Source organism: Xenopus tropicalis, chromosome 3 (genome assembly GCF_000004195.4).
Source record: "Xenopus tropicalis strain Nigerian chromosome 3, UCB_Xtro_10.0, whole genome shotgun sequence".
Classification (NCBI taxonomy): domain Eukaryota; kingdom Metazoa; phylum Chordata; class Amphibia; order Anura; family Pipidae; genus Xenopus; species Xenopus tropicalis.
In genome coordinates this window covers 99,854,156-99,868,182 of record NC_030679.2, presented here as the reverse complement: position 1 = coordinate 99,868,182, position 14,027 = coordinate 99,854,156, and the positions used below count along the sequence as shown (strand labels likewise).

The 14,027-nt window shown below is 39.8% G+C and overlaps 1 protein-coding gene across 3 annotated transcripts in view; it reads left to right on the top strand.

The window, feature by feature from the left end:
• Nucleotides 1–14,027, top strand: part of cgnl1 (cingulin-like 1) — a 68,795-nt gene that overhangs the window by 39,634 nt on the left and 15,134 nt on the right. For all 3 annotated transcript variants that reach the window (XM_018092419.2, XM_018092417.2, XM_018092418.2), the window contains exons 9-13: nucleotides 2,942–3,148; nucleotides 4,195–4,299; nucleotides 7,788–7,940; nucleotides 12,856–13,026; nucleotides 13,443–13,604. In XM_018092419.2, coding sequence (XP_017947908.2) covers nucleotides 2,942–3,148; nucleotides 4,195–4,299; nucleotides 7,788–7,940; nucleotides 12,856–13,026; nucleotides 13,443–13,604 — 798 coding nt within the window. The remainder of the gene's footprint in view (nucleotides 1–2,941; nucleotides 3,149–4,194; nucleotides 4,300–7,787; nucleotides 7,941–12,855; nucleotides 13,027–13,442; nucleotides 13,605–14,027) is intronic.

Here is a 14,027-nt window from a genome sequence, read left to right as displayed (position 1 = left end):
TATATATGTGTGTGTGTGTATATATGTGTGTGTGTGTATATATATATATATATATATATATATATATATATATATATATATATATATAATATATATATATATATAATATAGCAAAAAAAGGGAAAGTTGTGCTCAACCACTAAATTTTAAACCATTAGGCGGGGGTGCAATGAGGTTGTGACCACGAAATACATAGAAACAACAACAAGAGATCCTCTGCACTCACCCATATGGGGGTTTTAACCTTGAAAGCAAGAAAGTTGCAGGTAAAAACACAGTTTTTCACAATAAACTCCACTATTTTTTCTCTAAGTCCTGTGAGTGCGGTATTTTGTTTCTATTTGTCAACATTTGTATTTTTATACTGCACCCAGGCAACTATAATTTCTAAAAGACGTGAGTGCCTGCTTCCCATCAGCTCTGTAAATATATATATATATATATATATATATATATATATATATATATATATATATATATACACATACACAAAAGGTTGGCACACCGCTACATAACATACCTCGGGTGCTCGGTAAAGGGTTCCAATAGTATAAAAAAGACCAGCAACTCAGGGATTTCTTGTGAAAAATCAAAACATATATTCAAAGTAGCATAAACAGGCTGTTTATGCTACTTTGAATATATGTTTTGATTTTTCACAAGAAATCCCGGAGTTGCTGGTCTGTTTTATACACATTCTAGCCGGTGGGATGGCATTTCGGGGAGATTAATCATCCACGACAAGGGAGATATGTCGTGCGGCGACTAATCTCCCCGTCTGTCACAGCCCTAAGGGTTTGGATTTGGTTCAGCCAAACACTTATGATTTGCCTGAATACTGCAAAAAGTGTTAAAGCCTGAGACCATGTTATTTAATTAGTACAGTCAAATATCAAAACTCTAAAAACAGCAGTCAAACTGGTGTTACACAGAGGGCCCAATATGCAAAAAGGTTTGGAGAGATTATTATGATGTAGTTTAAACTTGCAGAGTCACTATCCAATGGAGGTCACTTATAAACACTGCGCAAATTCGCACCTTGACAGTTACCCATAGCAACCAATCAGACATTTGCTTTCATTTTTTACTTGTAGCTGGTAAAGAAAAGCTAATCACTAAGTGGTTGCTTTGAGTTTCTGCCGAAGTGCAAATTTGCCCAGTGTTTATAAAAAAGCCATTGGGAGTTAGGCAGTTATTATGGACAATTTGGCAAGATCGCTTTTAATGTTGTGCTTCTGTACCAGCCCAAGGCAACTAAAGCCCATTAGCAGGGAAGATCTGTGCCCCCCAAGATGCCCCAGTAGCCCCTTATAATCTTTTTTGCTGATTCAGCACATGCTCTGTGCTGTTGCCAGTTACTGAGCTTAGGGACTGACTTACAATATACTGCATATACAGAATATAAATGTCACAATATAAGGCTGATTAGTAATTAACACAGAAGATTACTTTAGTGTCGCAGACACTTCTAACGGGACTGGATACTATAGAGATGTTGAACCTTTAGGCTGGTTTAATAGGTTCCTTATCTAAAATATGGCATGTCTAGCCATATTCATTTTAGGGTTTAGTTATTACTGTATTATTAACATTTATTTATACAGTGCCAACATATTCCGCAGCGCTGTACAATAAGTGGGTTTCATACATTGGACATACAGAGTAACATATAAAGCAATCAATAACCGATACAAGAGGTGAAGAGAGCCCTGCCCAAAAGAGCTTACAATCTACAAGATTCTCTTTTAATTGTTTTTATTTGAGAAAACTTGTGCATATTAAACAAAGGCTTTATTTTGTTATGGCACTGTAAAGTTTTCTAATAAATCTGCAGTCCCGTTGTGGTGCATTCATGTTCCTGAACTTTATTCATGTTCAGATTAATTTAGAGATGAGATTGGCGGCTGCTCTTGGCTTCAAATGAGGAAAAACAAGTTAGCAAGTGTCATATGTGTGTTTGATGTAGGCCCCAAAGGAAATAATGTGGGCCAGGTGCAGAAAGTAGACTAAGCAGTGCTTATTTACACACCATGACGCAGGAATGAATTTTGGGCGCTTGGATCACTCCACAGACAAATGGGAGTTCTGTTATTTGCTCTGTTTATTTGCATTCATCATTCTTCTCAACACTAGTGTTTGGGGGTTGGTGAACCTATGTTATTAGGGCAGTCAAGAAATAATGATAGCTTGCCTATTGAGAATCTAAATTAGGAATAATTTTACCACTATAAGTTTGTCATAAGCTATTAATGTGAAGGCTATTTCTGGAGCCATTCTTCATTATTTTACTGTGATTCAGGCTATTCCCACACTATCTACTAATGCTGAAAAACAAGATGTCAGTAAAGCTGCTCTTGTAGCTCCTAACAGCCTTGACTTGGCCTTCTTCCTGCTCTTTGTCTAATGGCCGTCCTACACACATTCGAAGCAGGTCAAGCATTAAAGGAGCATGCTTCATTGTCTCCCTGTTTGCTTAACCTACTCATTTACTTGCAGCTGAATCAAATCCATCAAGCAGCAACTTTTTTTTTTTTTTTTTGCTACTTTCAGTGGGATTAGGGATCACAATTGACCTTGTTATTCTCTGAACTTGACAAAGTTGAAAATATTGGTCACAAAATAAAGTGTCAGGAATAAAAGCTGGAAAAGCCTTCTGCCAGAAAGAATATTAATGGCAAGATAGGGATTTAATGAAAATGTTAAAATTCCTGTAGGTAAATATGTAACTGTATAGACACTCCTAGTGGACTTCAATATATTATAATTGATAATAGGCTTCTTTTAGGAGCTTTTAGATCACAGCATTATACATATTATATGTTTTCATTATACAGTACAGGTATATGATCTATTCAGAATATGTATATACACACACGCACACACCACGTACTTTGTTTATCATGTTCTCAGCATTTAGCTTTATTTCTTTCTCCCCAAATAGAATTCCAGTGATATAGCTAATCAGAAGGATGAGGCAAATCAACTGAAAGCTGTCTTTGAAAACAGAGTGAAAGGCCTTTTGCAAGAAAACGAGGAGCTAAAAAGTAAAATAGAGAACCTTGAGGCCAAAATTGCTGCACTTCGCCAGGAAATTAAAGACTTAAATGAAGAGAATGAGAGAATTAAAGACAAACTTTCAAAGTCTGAGGTAAGAAAATGTTCAGTTTAAAGGTGTATTTAAATTAGCATAACTAAGAGTTACTGGGCCTCACAGCAAATTTAATTTAAGCCCCCTGGGCTTAAATAAAACATTATTCTTAAACATATATTGAAAATGTATATCAGTTGGTGCCCTGCTGGGCCCCAAATATTTCAAGGTTGGCTTCCTTTATAATTATGTCCCTGAACAAAAACATTATAGATGGGCAGACAAAGTTCTAGCACAATATGAGCTCTTTACCTTGCTCCAGCCTATGCAAAAACAAGCAAAGTTCCATGTTTTTCTAAAGAGCTGGCTGTTCTGGATGTACTTTTCCATTACCTGAGGTACGTCTTATAGAGCCTGCACTCCAGTTGGGACAAAACTGTACTTTGTTTTGCAAGATAATGCCCATCACAAGTGCTATGCTGGGTGGGAGCAGCAAATTGTGAACATTTATGTTATGGCACACACATGCACATACTGAGCAAGTGGCCCAGCTCTCTGCCTATGTGCTTTATTAAGCCATTAAGCCCATAGGCTTTACACAGATATAAAGATGTTTTATGATATTAAGGAAGCCTTGGTTTAAGTGGCACAGTGTAAGAACAACTAGCTCTATTATACGGGCCACCTCCACAATACCGTGTTGCTACTACAATGTCTTGTATCAATGTGATTTGCATGACAACAGTGGGATTTGTTGTGGCAGACCGTGGATGCTATGACCAATGTGGTTTTGCCCAATTTTGAAGGCTGCCCTACAGAACTTTTTTTGGATCAAACAGCAGTGAAAGTGCAAGGGCCAATCCACTCAGCAAGAGCTAAGAAAATGTCCTGATAGTGTGCACTGCTGGGTGGGGTACTAAAGTGTTAAATGGTTCACAAACTTTTTTTTTGAGTGTAATTACATCCAGTTACTATTTGTGAATGGTGGTGTTAAAAGGATCTGACACATTGTGTGCATTGAGGCATTGCCTTTGTTGCAAATAAATATTTAACATTTGTAGTAAAAGCTGTAAGTGGCCATTATGATTGTACAAATATTGTTACAGAAGGAAAAGCAGCAGTTGGCAATTGCCTTGGAAAATTCTAAGGACCAAGAAAAGGAAGCTCTGCAGTTTGCAAGAAAGCTCGAAAATCAACTTGAAGACACTAAGGTGTTTTTTTCCCCCATGATTTTTTCCTATTGTCTAAAAAGTACATAATTTATTTTGTATGTTATAGAGTAACTTGGCATGGGAGGCACTTATCACAACCCTTACGCAAAGCTATTTAGAATGTTGCCTTCCTTTTCTCACACTGTACACTGAGTGGACTCCTTGCTCTATATATTTAGTAGCTACATCTCCTCTCTTCATATATTTTAAGTGGTCATTTTTTTCATCTTTTACTAAATAGGTTTGACACTTCGAATTCCTGGATTAAACTGGAGAATATAAAGTGTTATCTGGTAGTATTTTTTTTAGATGGCTATAGTGATAATTGTAGTTTTTTCAGTGTTCATTTTATTTAGTAAGACCGGAGTTGTGACTATCATAATCATGAGGCCTTGCCGAAAAAAGATTTAAAGTTTATTCAAGCCAGTGTAACACTATTTTGGCTATAAATGGTTAACCCAGGCTAGTAATGATAGGAGAGCACGTGTTACATGCGTCTCTCTTTCTTAGGATGGGCCTTCTCTTAGGTGGAAGAGACCTACCTGGAGATGAAGGTGTAGTTGAACTACAACTCACTGTGGCTGTGTAGTGCAGTTGGTAAGAATGGACGCCAGAAAGGTTCTTGCTGATGAACTAGTAACAAATTTATTGTCAGAGACAAAGATGGTAAGCAGGGTTATCAGATACTCACAATGCATGCAGATATAGAGGATAGATGACAATATCCCTTTAGGACAAGACAAAGGAGGGTACACACCGGTTTATCCCACCTCTTGGTAGAGCCTGGGCAGGGTAAATGCACCTGTCAGCTTGATACCCCTTCGGAGGTAGGTCTGGATAGATACCTTGTTCCTCAGGTTGATAACCCCTAGCTTGAGAGTCCTCCGTGTGAGTAGGGATCAGGGTTTATTCTAACCTGTCTCCTATCTCTACTCTGTGGCCCTATTGCTGAGGCAACATTGTCGGATGGAAGGTTACTTCCAAAACACTAATTCTCCTTTGATGGGGCTGTTAGGCTGCCCTTGCTTGCTAGATGCTAACTATCTCACTTCTCCTAAGGGCACATTTACTTACTCACGAACTGGCCGAATGCGTCCGATTGCGTTTTTTTCGTAATGATCGGTATTTGGCGATTTTTCGGAAAATTGGCGCAACTTTTTCGTTGCCATTCCGAATGTTGCGCAAAATCTGCCGATTTTTTCGTAGCGTTACTACTTGCGCAAAAAGTCTCGACTTTTTCGTAGCCTTCGCGCCGAGTACGAAAGATTCGGATTCATTCAAGCTTCAGTATGGTGACTTTTCTTGGGCCAGGTTGGAGCTGCAGGGTGCCATTGAGTCCTATGGGAGGCTTCCAAAATCATGCTAAGTCTGAAAGTTTTGCCCACCGCTTATGAGCGCTCAATATGAAAAAGTCACGACAAGATACGAGCGCATCGTAATGGCTACGAAAAACCCGCGTTTTTTCGCGCAAATCGTATTGGTAACGAAAAAGTCGCGACAATTTATGAAAAGTCGAAAAGGCGTCAAAAAATCGCAAAAAGTACGAAAAAGTCGCAAAATTTTCATTTTCCAATCGGAATTTTTCCAATTCGGATTTGTGGGTTAGTAAATGTGCCCCCTAGAGAGTGCTATTACAAAACTGCTATGCTTACTTAAACCTAGTTCACGGGGCCCTGACCCCAACTTCTCCAGATGGTATGGTGGTCTCTGGGATAGTATGGCTTTACTGGGGCCTGTTTCTGCACCTGGGCTCGATGGAGCAGTTAGCAGGTAGCAGACAGGCAGCCAAAGAACAAGTCACACCTCCTTGCTAGACACTATATCAGTCTGCAGGGGGCATGTACAACCATAATAACCAATAAGGTATAATGCATAGTGCAAACTAGACACATGGGAATCTGCCCAGTAACAGTAATAGAAAGAACTAGTAGGGGAATAACGCCATAGGAGTGCTAAAACCTATGGGTCCCTACACCAGAATAGATTTTAGCATTCCAATTATATATGTGGAGAATGGATTGTGCCCAGGTAAGCAGTGTTGTGGCTCCCACCCATGCACAAGTGTAAATATTCAGGGAAGGAATGTAAATAGAGAATACAGGCTGAGATCTCGTAATATTAGTTGGCATTGTAGTAGGGGCTAGCTCACAAGCCATTAAGCTGTGGTAAAAGCATAGACTGCAGTTGATAATACAAATACAAAGTTTTTAGGGATCTGATATTAAAAAGAAAAAAAAAAATTATCAGCACTCAGATAAACAGATAACTTTGTGGTATGTACAGAAAAGTATGTATTAGGCTGATGACACACAAGGAGATTAAGTCCCTCAGCTATTAATCTCCTAATGCTTTGAATGCTTTCCTACAAACGAGAATGTAAACGGTGGTAGGAAATCATGTGTCGCTTTGGCTTCCCAAAGTCACGCTAATTTGCCTCACAAGGAAACCGAAAAAGCTGAAGCAACACATATGGTTTCCTACCAGCATTTTACCTCTGGTAGGAAAGCATTCAAGGAGATCTGGCTTATTTGCGAGCAGTTGCCTCCCTTCCCTAACCAAGGGTGACAGTGTCTTACCATGTGCTATTTCCTTAATGGCACGCACAAAGTGGATTTTTATGTTGAAACGCTAAAGGATTTTTACACTCAAATACGCTCTTTGTGCATTGCAGGCTGATCTCCTTCCTATCTGTACACATACAGAGGGCAGAAGGCAGTGGCTCAATGTTTCACTGGTGTAAAACGTACTGGGGCTCCTTTATAAACACTGGCCAGATTTGCACCTGGGCAGTAACTCATAGCAACCAATTGGTAATTAGCTGTTCTTTACCAGTTACAAGTAGAACAACGAAAGCAATCATTTGATTGGTTTCCATGTGTAACTGCCCAGTTGCAAATTTGCCAAGCGATTATAAATGACCCCCACTGTGTGCACTAACCCAAAGCTGCTCAAAACCAAATCATTTATAGGTATAGGATCTATTATCTGTAATGTTTTTTAGATAAGGGGTGCATCATTGTGTAAAGGCTAATAAAAATATGAATAAAAAAAGTACTTTGTGGTTGATGAAAACTAAAGTACGTAAATCCATGTTGGGTTTGTTTAATGTTTTAAATGTGTTTTAGTAGTCTAAGCTATGGTAATCAAAATTATTGTAAAACTCCTTACCAGAAAAAGCCCAGGTCCCAAGAATTCCAGAAAATATACATATACACACAATTCAGAGCTTTCTAGATAATTGATTTCTGTATAATAGGTCCCATGCCAGTAATAGGAAATCATTCTAGGGGATAAATCTATGGCTTATGGATTCTCACAGATACTTTACAGATGCTGCTGATAAGGCTCACTGCACAGATTTCACTCTCACTTCTAAATGAATGTTTTATTAATGTTTTATCATGTTGAATACGGAAGGCATGCATCTTTGGTTGCACGAGTTTTGGCAATTTGGATTTTGTAGTTGACTGAGCGCTTGTTTATTACAGAGAAGTCTCAGCCGAGTGTCTCATGAGCACCAGCAATTAACAGAGAGATTAAAGGAAGAAGCTAACCAGAAAGAACAGCTAAGGAATCTGAAAAATGAAATGGAAAATGAGCGTTGGCAGTTGGACAAGACAATTGAAAAATTACAAAAAGAGGCAAGTTTGAAAAATTTTAGAGAACTAATTTTACTTCCCTTTTAGCTTTTATATTGTTCCCTTTGTTAGAGGATGGAAAGATTTTGGATTGGATTTTGAAAACAAATTATGATTGTTTAGTTTTCAACAAAACTTCTTATTGTGTTGTACATCAGTTTCCAAGCATTTTCCTTATAAGTTTGCTGATCGTTTTTGGTGCATCATATACTGAAAAGTGGAAGTACATTTTCTAAAGGTCATACATGGTTCAATTAAAGCTGGTCTGAGACAGCAGTTTATCGTGCCATGTATGGGGCCCTCAGCCAACCTGACCTGACCGGGCAGGTTTAAAAATCCCATAGGGATGAGAAGTGCATCGCACATTGATGCGGTCCTCATCCTGACAGCCTCTATCCTGTCAGTGTGACAAAGGTCCAGACGACTGGATTAATCAACCCAAAAAGTGGATTTGGTACATCCCTGTATTTTGCACATGGATCATGAAAAAAACCTCTATCTTCAAAATGCTCTTACATATATTTTTATCTTTGTTTCCAAATCAAATTATTTGTAAATATGCTGCTTTAATTGTCTGTTGTTGTTTGTGAAGCTGTGTTTAACCAGTCCAGCGCCAAATGTTGCAGAAAACTCTCTTCCATGTAATAAAGCAGTTGAGCAAATTATTGTGCAGTAACAAAGTACACAACATGTTTCTAAAATCCTTCCTCCAAACAGCAAATAGAGCAAGGCTGAGTTTGTTAATCATTAGGTTGGACCTCAGCATGTTGAAATATTCTTGTTTGCCCAGTGCATTGTTCAGTGATTTGCATCATAGGATTCATTACTACTTGTAGCATAAGGAAAATGTATTCAAGGTTATTAGTGACTTGAAATAATTGAATAGCAAGTGTGGGCACTTATACCTCTAGTTGGTGCAATATGATAATGTCTTCTCTGGAAAGTCATTTTAAATTACACTATGGGTTGTGTGCCAGTGATTATTTCACATCCAGCAGAATTGATTTTAAGTAAAAGGGTATTTGCATAATTCCAGCAAGAGAATATTATTTAAATGTATGCAAGTGGCTTCTTGCTGCTTCTTAGTATAATGCAATCTATATATACAAGTATAGGATCTATTATCCAGAATTCCTGGGTTTTTTTTGGGGAATGGATCTTTCTATAATCTGGACATGTAAACCCACCACACACACATTTAAGTGTGTAACAGCCTCTGAAATCTTTCAATACCTGCCACTCCTGTTGTATAAAGGTTAATAGTAACGCTGCAGCATCCCCTTAATCACTTAGGATTCCTTCTCCTCCCCTAACTGCCTATGTAAGCCTGCATTCTTCACTGCATGAACTTTACAGCACATGTGCTGTTTGCAGATGTAAATGTCACTGGTGATGTGTCAGGGGAAAAATGGCCGCCGGGTGAAAGCTATGTGTTTTAGTAAAATGTGATGGCTCTTTTTTTTTTATAATTCTTTATTTTGCAATTTTTCAGGTATGGGGAAGGGATACAGAAGGCAAAAGGGAGGGGAGGGAACATTGCATATGGTAGTCTCAGGGCCGCCATCAGGGGGGCACAGGGGGGACTGTTGTGCCGGGCCCGGGGGATATCTTCGCTTAAAAGGGGGCCCGGCCGTGATCCAATTTTTTTTAGCTCGGGCCCCCTTTAAAGAATTTCGGGCCCTGTCATTGGTGGCCAGCGGGAAATTTGATTGGTTGCGCCCCGTGCGTCCGTACGCACGGGGCGCAACCATATAAAAGGAGCAGATGCAGCGGGGAGCCAGGCACAGATCTTGAGAACGCGGCGAGAGCAAGTCGCCGCTGGGGGAGCTGAGGATGCCGGAAGAAGCATCAGGGGAGCCGGAAGAAGCCGCAGGGGAGCCGGGAGAAGCCACAGGGGAGTCGCTGGGTGGGGTGGCGCTGGAGGAAGTCGCTTGGGGAGGAGAGCGGGAGGGAGCCGCTGGGTGGGGGGGGGGGGCTGGAGAAAGCCACAGGGGAGCCGCTGGGTGGGGGGGGGGGCTGGAGAAAGCCACAGGGGAGCCGCTGGGTGGGGGGGGGGGGCTGGAGGAAGCCACAGGGGAGCCGGGGGGGGGGGGCTGGAGAAAACCACAGGGGAGCCGCTGGGTGGGGGGGGGGGCTGGAGGAAGCCACAGGGGAGCCGGTGGGGGGGGGGGGCTGGAGGAAGCCACAGGGGAGCCGGGGGGGCTGGAGAAAACCACAGGGGAGCCGCTGGGTGGGGGGGGGGGCTGGAGGAAGCCACAGGGGAGCCGCTGGGTGGGGGGGGGGGCTGGAGGAAGCCACAGGGGAGCCGCTGGGTAGGGGGGGGCTATAGGAAGTCGCTGTGGGAAGGCTGGAGCTGGAGGATGCTGGAGGAGCTGTGCAGATGGCATGAGCATGACCTACCACTTACATACATGGTCTATCTAACCAGAAATAAGTAATTATTATATGATATTTTTTTTATCTGCAATTTAAATATTGAATGTGTGCATTCAGAGAAAGAATCTATAGGCATGATGTTGTAAATGGGAGAACTACATGTTATTTATTACAACCCCTGTTTGGTTCCCTGCAGACCATCTTGCACATGTCATGAGCTGTCTATGATATCATAGCTCTGCACTGATGCAAAAGCTGGTGAAGTTTGCCCTTAGAAAAAAGTTGGTCATAAATTATTTTCAAAGTTGTATTTTTCAGATTTTACACTAATAGAAGAAATTGACATTTGAACAAAAAAATAAAATGGAAATAAATGAAAAAAAAAAACAAACCTGTCTCATTTTTTGTATTTAAATTGACTTTAGCCTAAACCTCATAAAACCTCAGTCATTAGCTGTTTAATATACAATAGGATGGGAAAGTGCTCAATAAATAATTCCACAGAATGCTGAAAATTATATCAGGTGTGTGAAGAGCCCAATATATAGAGTAAACTATCTATGGGTAGAAATTCCATATTTTATATACTGAACTTACTGCACCAGCCTAAAGATTCAGCATCTCTATGACATTAATGATCCAGGACTGTACAGTTGTCACAAGAGCTTCCCATCTTGGATTTTATTAGGCGTGTCAGTGACACGCACATGCTCAGTATGCCCTGGGCAGCTGTAAAGAAGTTAAGCTTAGGAGTGGCCACAAATCATCAAACAGAAAATGAGGCTGGTCTGTCATATAAGCTGATGCTAGAGGACTAGTTATTATTCTGCTTGTAGCTTTTTTCCTGTATTGATAATATTTGCATGTGGTGGCAACCCTCTCAATATCATACTCAGGCTGAGATACCTTGTTCATTTCAGGAACAGGATACTGTAGGCAGGGTCACCATCAGGGAGGGGGGTTAACTGGAGGATGCTGGGGAGATGCTGGCTACTAATGTTTTAGGGGGCCCTGGGCTACCACAGTTTTAGGGGGCCCTGGCTACCAATGTCTGTGTGTCCTTTTTACTGATGGGAGGGGCCATTGTGGGGCAGGGCGTGGGTGGAGGGGGGCCCAGAAAATTTTGTTGTGAGGGGCCCCGTGATTTCTGATGGCGGCCCTGGGTAGTCTTGACATTTCTTATACATTTACAATTTCAGGCAAGCTGTCATCAAGTTAAAATGTGATGGCTCTTAAAGTCTACTTAACACATTTTAATATTAAATAAACCAAGTAGGACCAATATGGATTCTTGCAGCTTAGTCACCATTAAGTATAAGGATTTCCTTTTTCTTTGTTATAATGTAACATGTTCTTGTAATTTATCCTGAGTAACATATCACTAATCCTTATTTGAGGCAAAATATTCTTATTGGATATTTTTTAGTCTACTGAAAAAAATCTTACAAACATTAAAGTATGGAGATCCAAATTACAAAAAGACCCCTTATCCAGAATGTTTGGGACCTGGGGTTTCTGAATAACAGGTCTCAATTTTTTTTTTAACATTAGCAATACTTAGATGTATTAACAGATTCTCCATTCTGCCATCAGGTGAAATTATTAGAGAAATTCTTTGCCTTTAAAATATTGCATTGATGCAAAGGCTCCACACATCACTGAGAGTAGCCATATCTGTATTCTTGTCATTCCCCTTTTCAAATAGAAAGGAGATTAAGGTGTTTAGTGTGCAGTGATTTTGTTACATGCTTTACTGCACAATCATATTTCCCAGTGGAGGTAACAACCAGCATCTCTGAATGTAGATTTATTATTGTAACTATTAGAAGCAACTAGTGGGTCTGTGTAAAGAAAAAGAAGAAAAATTGCCAGCACATGGTTTGCCTTAGAATTTTTCTTTTTTCCAAAAAATTAGGTGTTAGTACCACACTTAGGGCAAAATAAGTAAGCTTACATGCAACATCAAGGCCCCTGGGTCCTTTTCTGCCTATTGGCATTCTTGGTCTGTAGTGCATTTACAATCATTAGTTCTGCAGCAAACAGTGCGACTGAGCAGAAAGACTATGTTGCACCTATCCTTACCTCAGGAACTCTAGTGAGAAGGCAGGAAGATTTTAAACCCCAGCTAATTATCCTTCAAGTAGTTCCTTGTTCTAAAGCTTTAATGGCAGCTAGAAGCAATATTTGACTACAAATGTGTACATGAAACACAGAAAGAAATAGTCTTGCCCGGTTCTCATAGCCTCAGACACAGATTATCTTAAAAAGCACATATAGGATGCAGTTAAACAGACCTGACAGAGAACTGCATTTTATTTTTCCCTGTTTAAGTTAGGATTGGCTATAAACGTCCTACTATAATTCTGGGTAAGGCTGTTAGGAAACGCCCACTGCTCATTTGTTACATAGAAAATAACCACAGGGAATCTATTGGGAGCTGTTATAAAATTGTATTTATTCAAAGTAACAATACTTCTTATAGGCACATACAATGATGAGATGAGATCTCCTTATTGTGTTTTTTCTGTTCCATATTTGTAAGATTTCAGAAAATGTTGAGTTTTCACGGATGTCCACAGTGGAACTTCAGAAGCAGTTTGATGAATATAAAGACAAGTATCGCAGGGAAAGTGCTGAAATGCAGCGGCAGATAAAAGACAAAAATCTGGAAGTAGAAAGGGCTTGCCAGACTATCAAAAAACTGCAAGATGAGGTAAATGTTTAGTACAATAAAAGCTCACTTATTTCCTGAGGTAAATAATGTACAAAATGACTTCTCTCTCCTGGCTGTGAGCTGCCTACTGATTGGCAAAAGCTCATTCCTATGCCCTATATAAGTTACTTAACATAGGTTACTAAATAATGGAGAGGCATGCATATCTGCAGATATTTATGTGTATACACCGCTTGCTTTGCTTTTATAAAGATTAAATCACTTTCCCAGGCTTATTAAAAATGCCTAAGTATCATAAGAAATGTTAGAAAGCTTGCTGGTGAATTTTCTAAAGCATTTGAACAAAGTGTTTTTATAATAAATCAGCAAGAGAAGCCATGCTATTTGTTACCTTTCTAATTGTTTTGTATGCCTCTTTTTTTTTTTTGTTTTTTTTGTTCTCCTTCTAATTTTAGGTCCGCCATTTGGAGGAGAATTTGCAAGATCACCAGAGAGCCCAGGATGAGGCTCTAACTAAGAATCATCTTCTTCAGCAGACCATTAAAGACCTTCAGTATGAACTGGATGCTAAAACTCATGTGAAGGACGATCGGATTAGGCAGATCAAATCAATGGAGGTAATATACTTATTCTGAACAGAACCCGTTTAATACTTTCTTTAAGAGAGACCTATAAAAGCTGCCCATTTGGTCCTTCCTTATTAGCCTATGTATGGAGCTGATGGGCCTGTCCAACCAATATATGACCAAAAATCGTCAGATACTGATTGGACAGATTTCTAAATGCTGTTGGGCTGAGGACTGCTTCAGCTTGGTTTTTTTTTTGTTGTTGTGTTTTACTGTTATTAAAATTTGTATTCATTTTTAAGATACAAGGGGAAGTAAAATAACAGGTCAAAGAAAAAGCAATGTAGATATCCATATACATAAAATAGGCATGTGTTCAATTAAAGTTACATTTTAAGAGTGTGGAGAAGTAGGCTATAGGAGATGAAGAGAAGGAGGAAGTGCCCTTCCAGCCGGCTAAGAAATCGTTTGCCA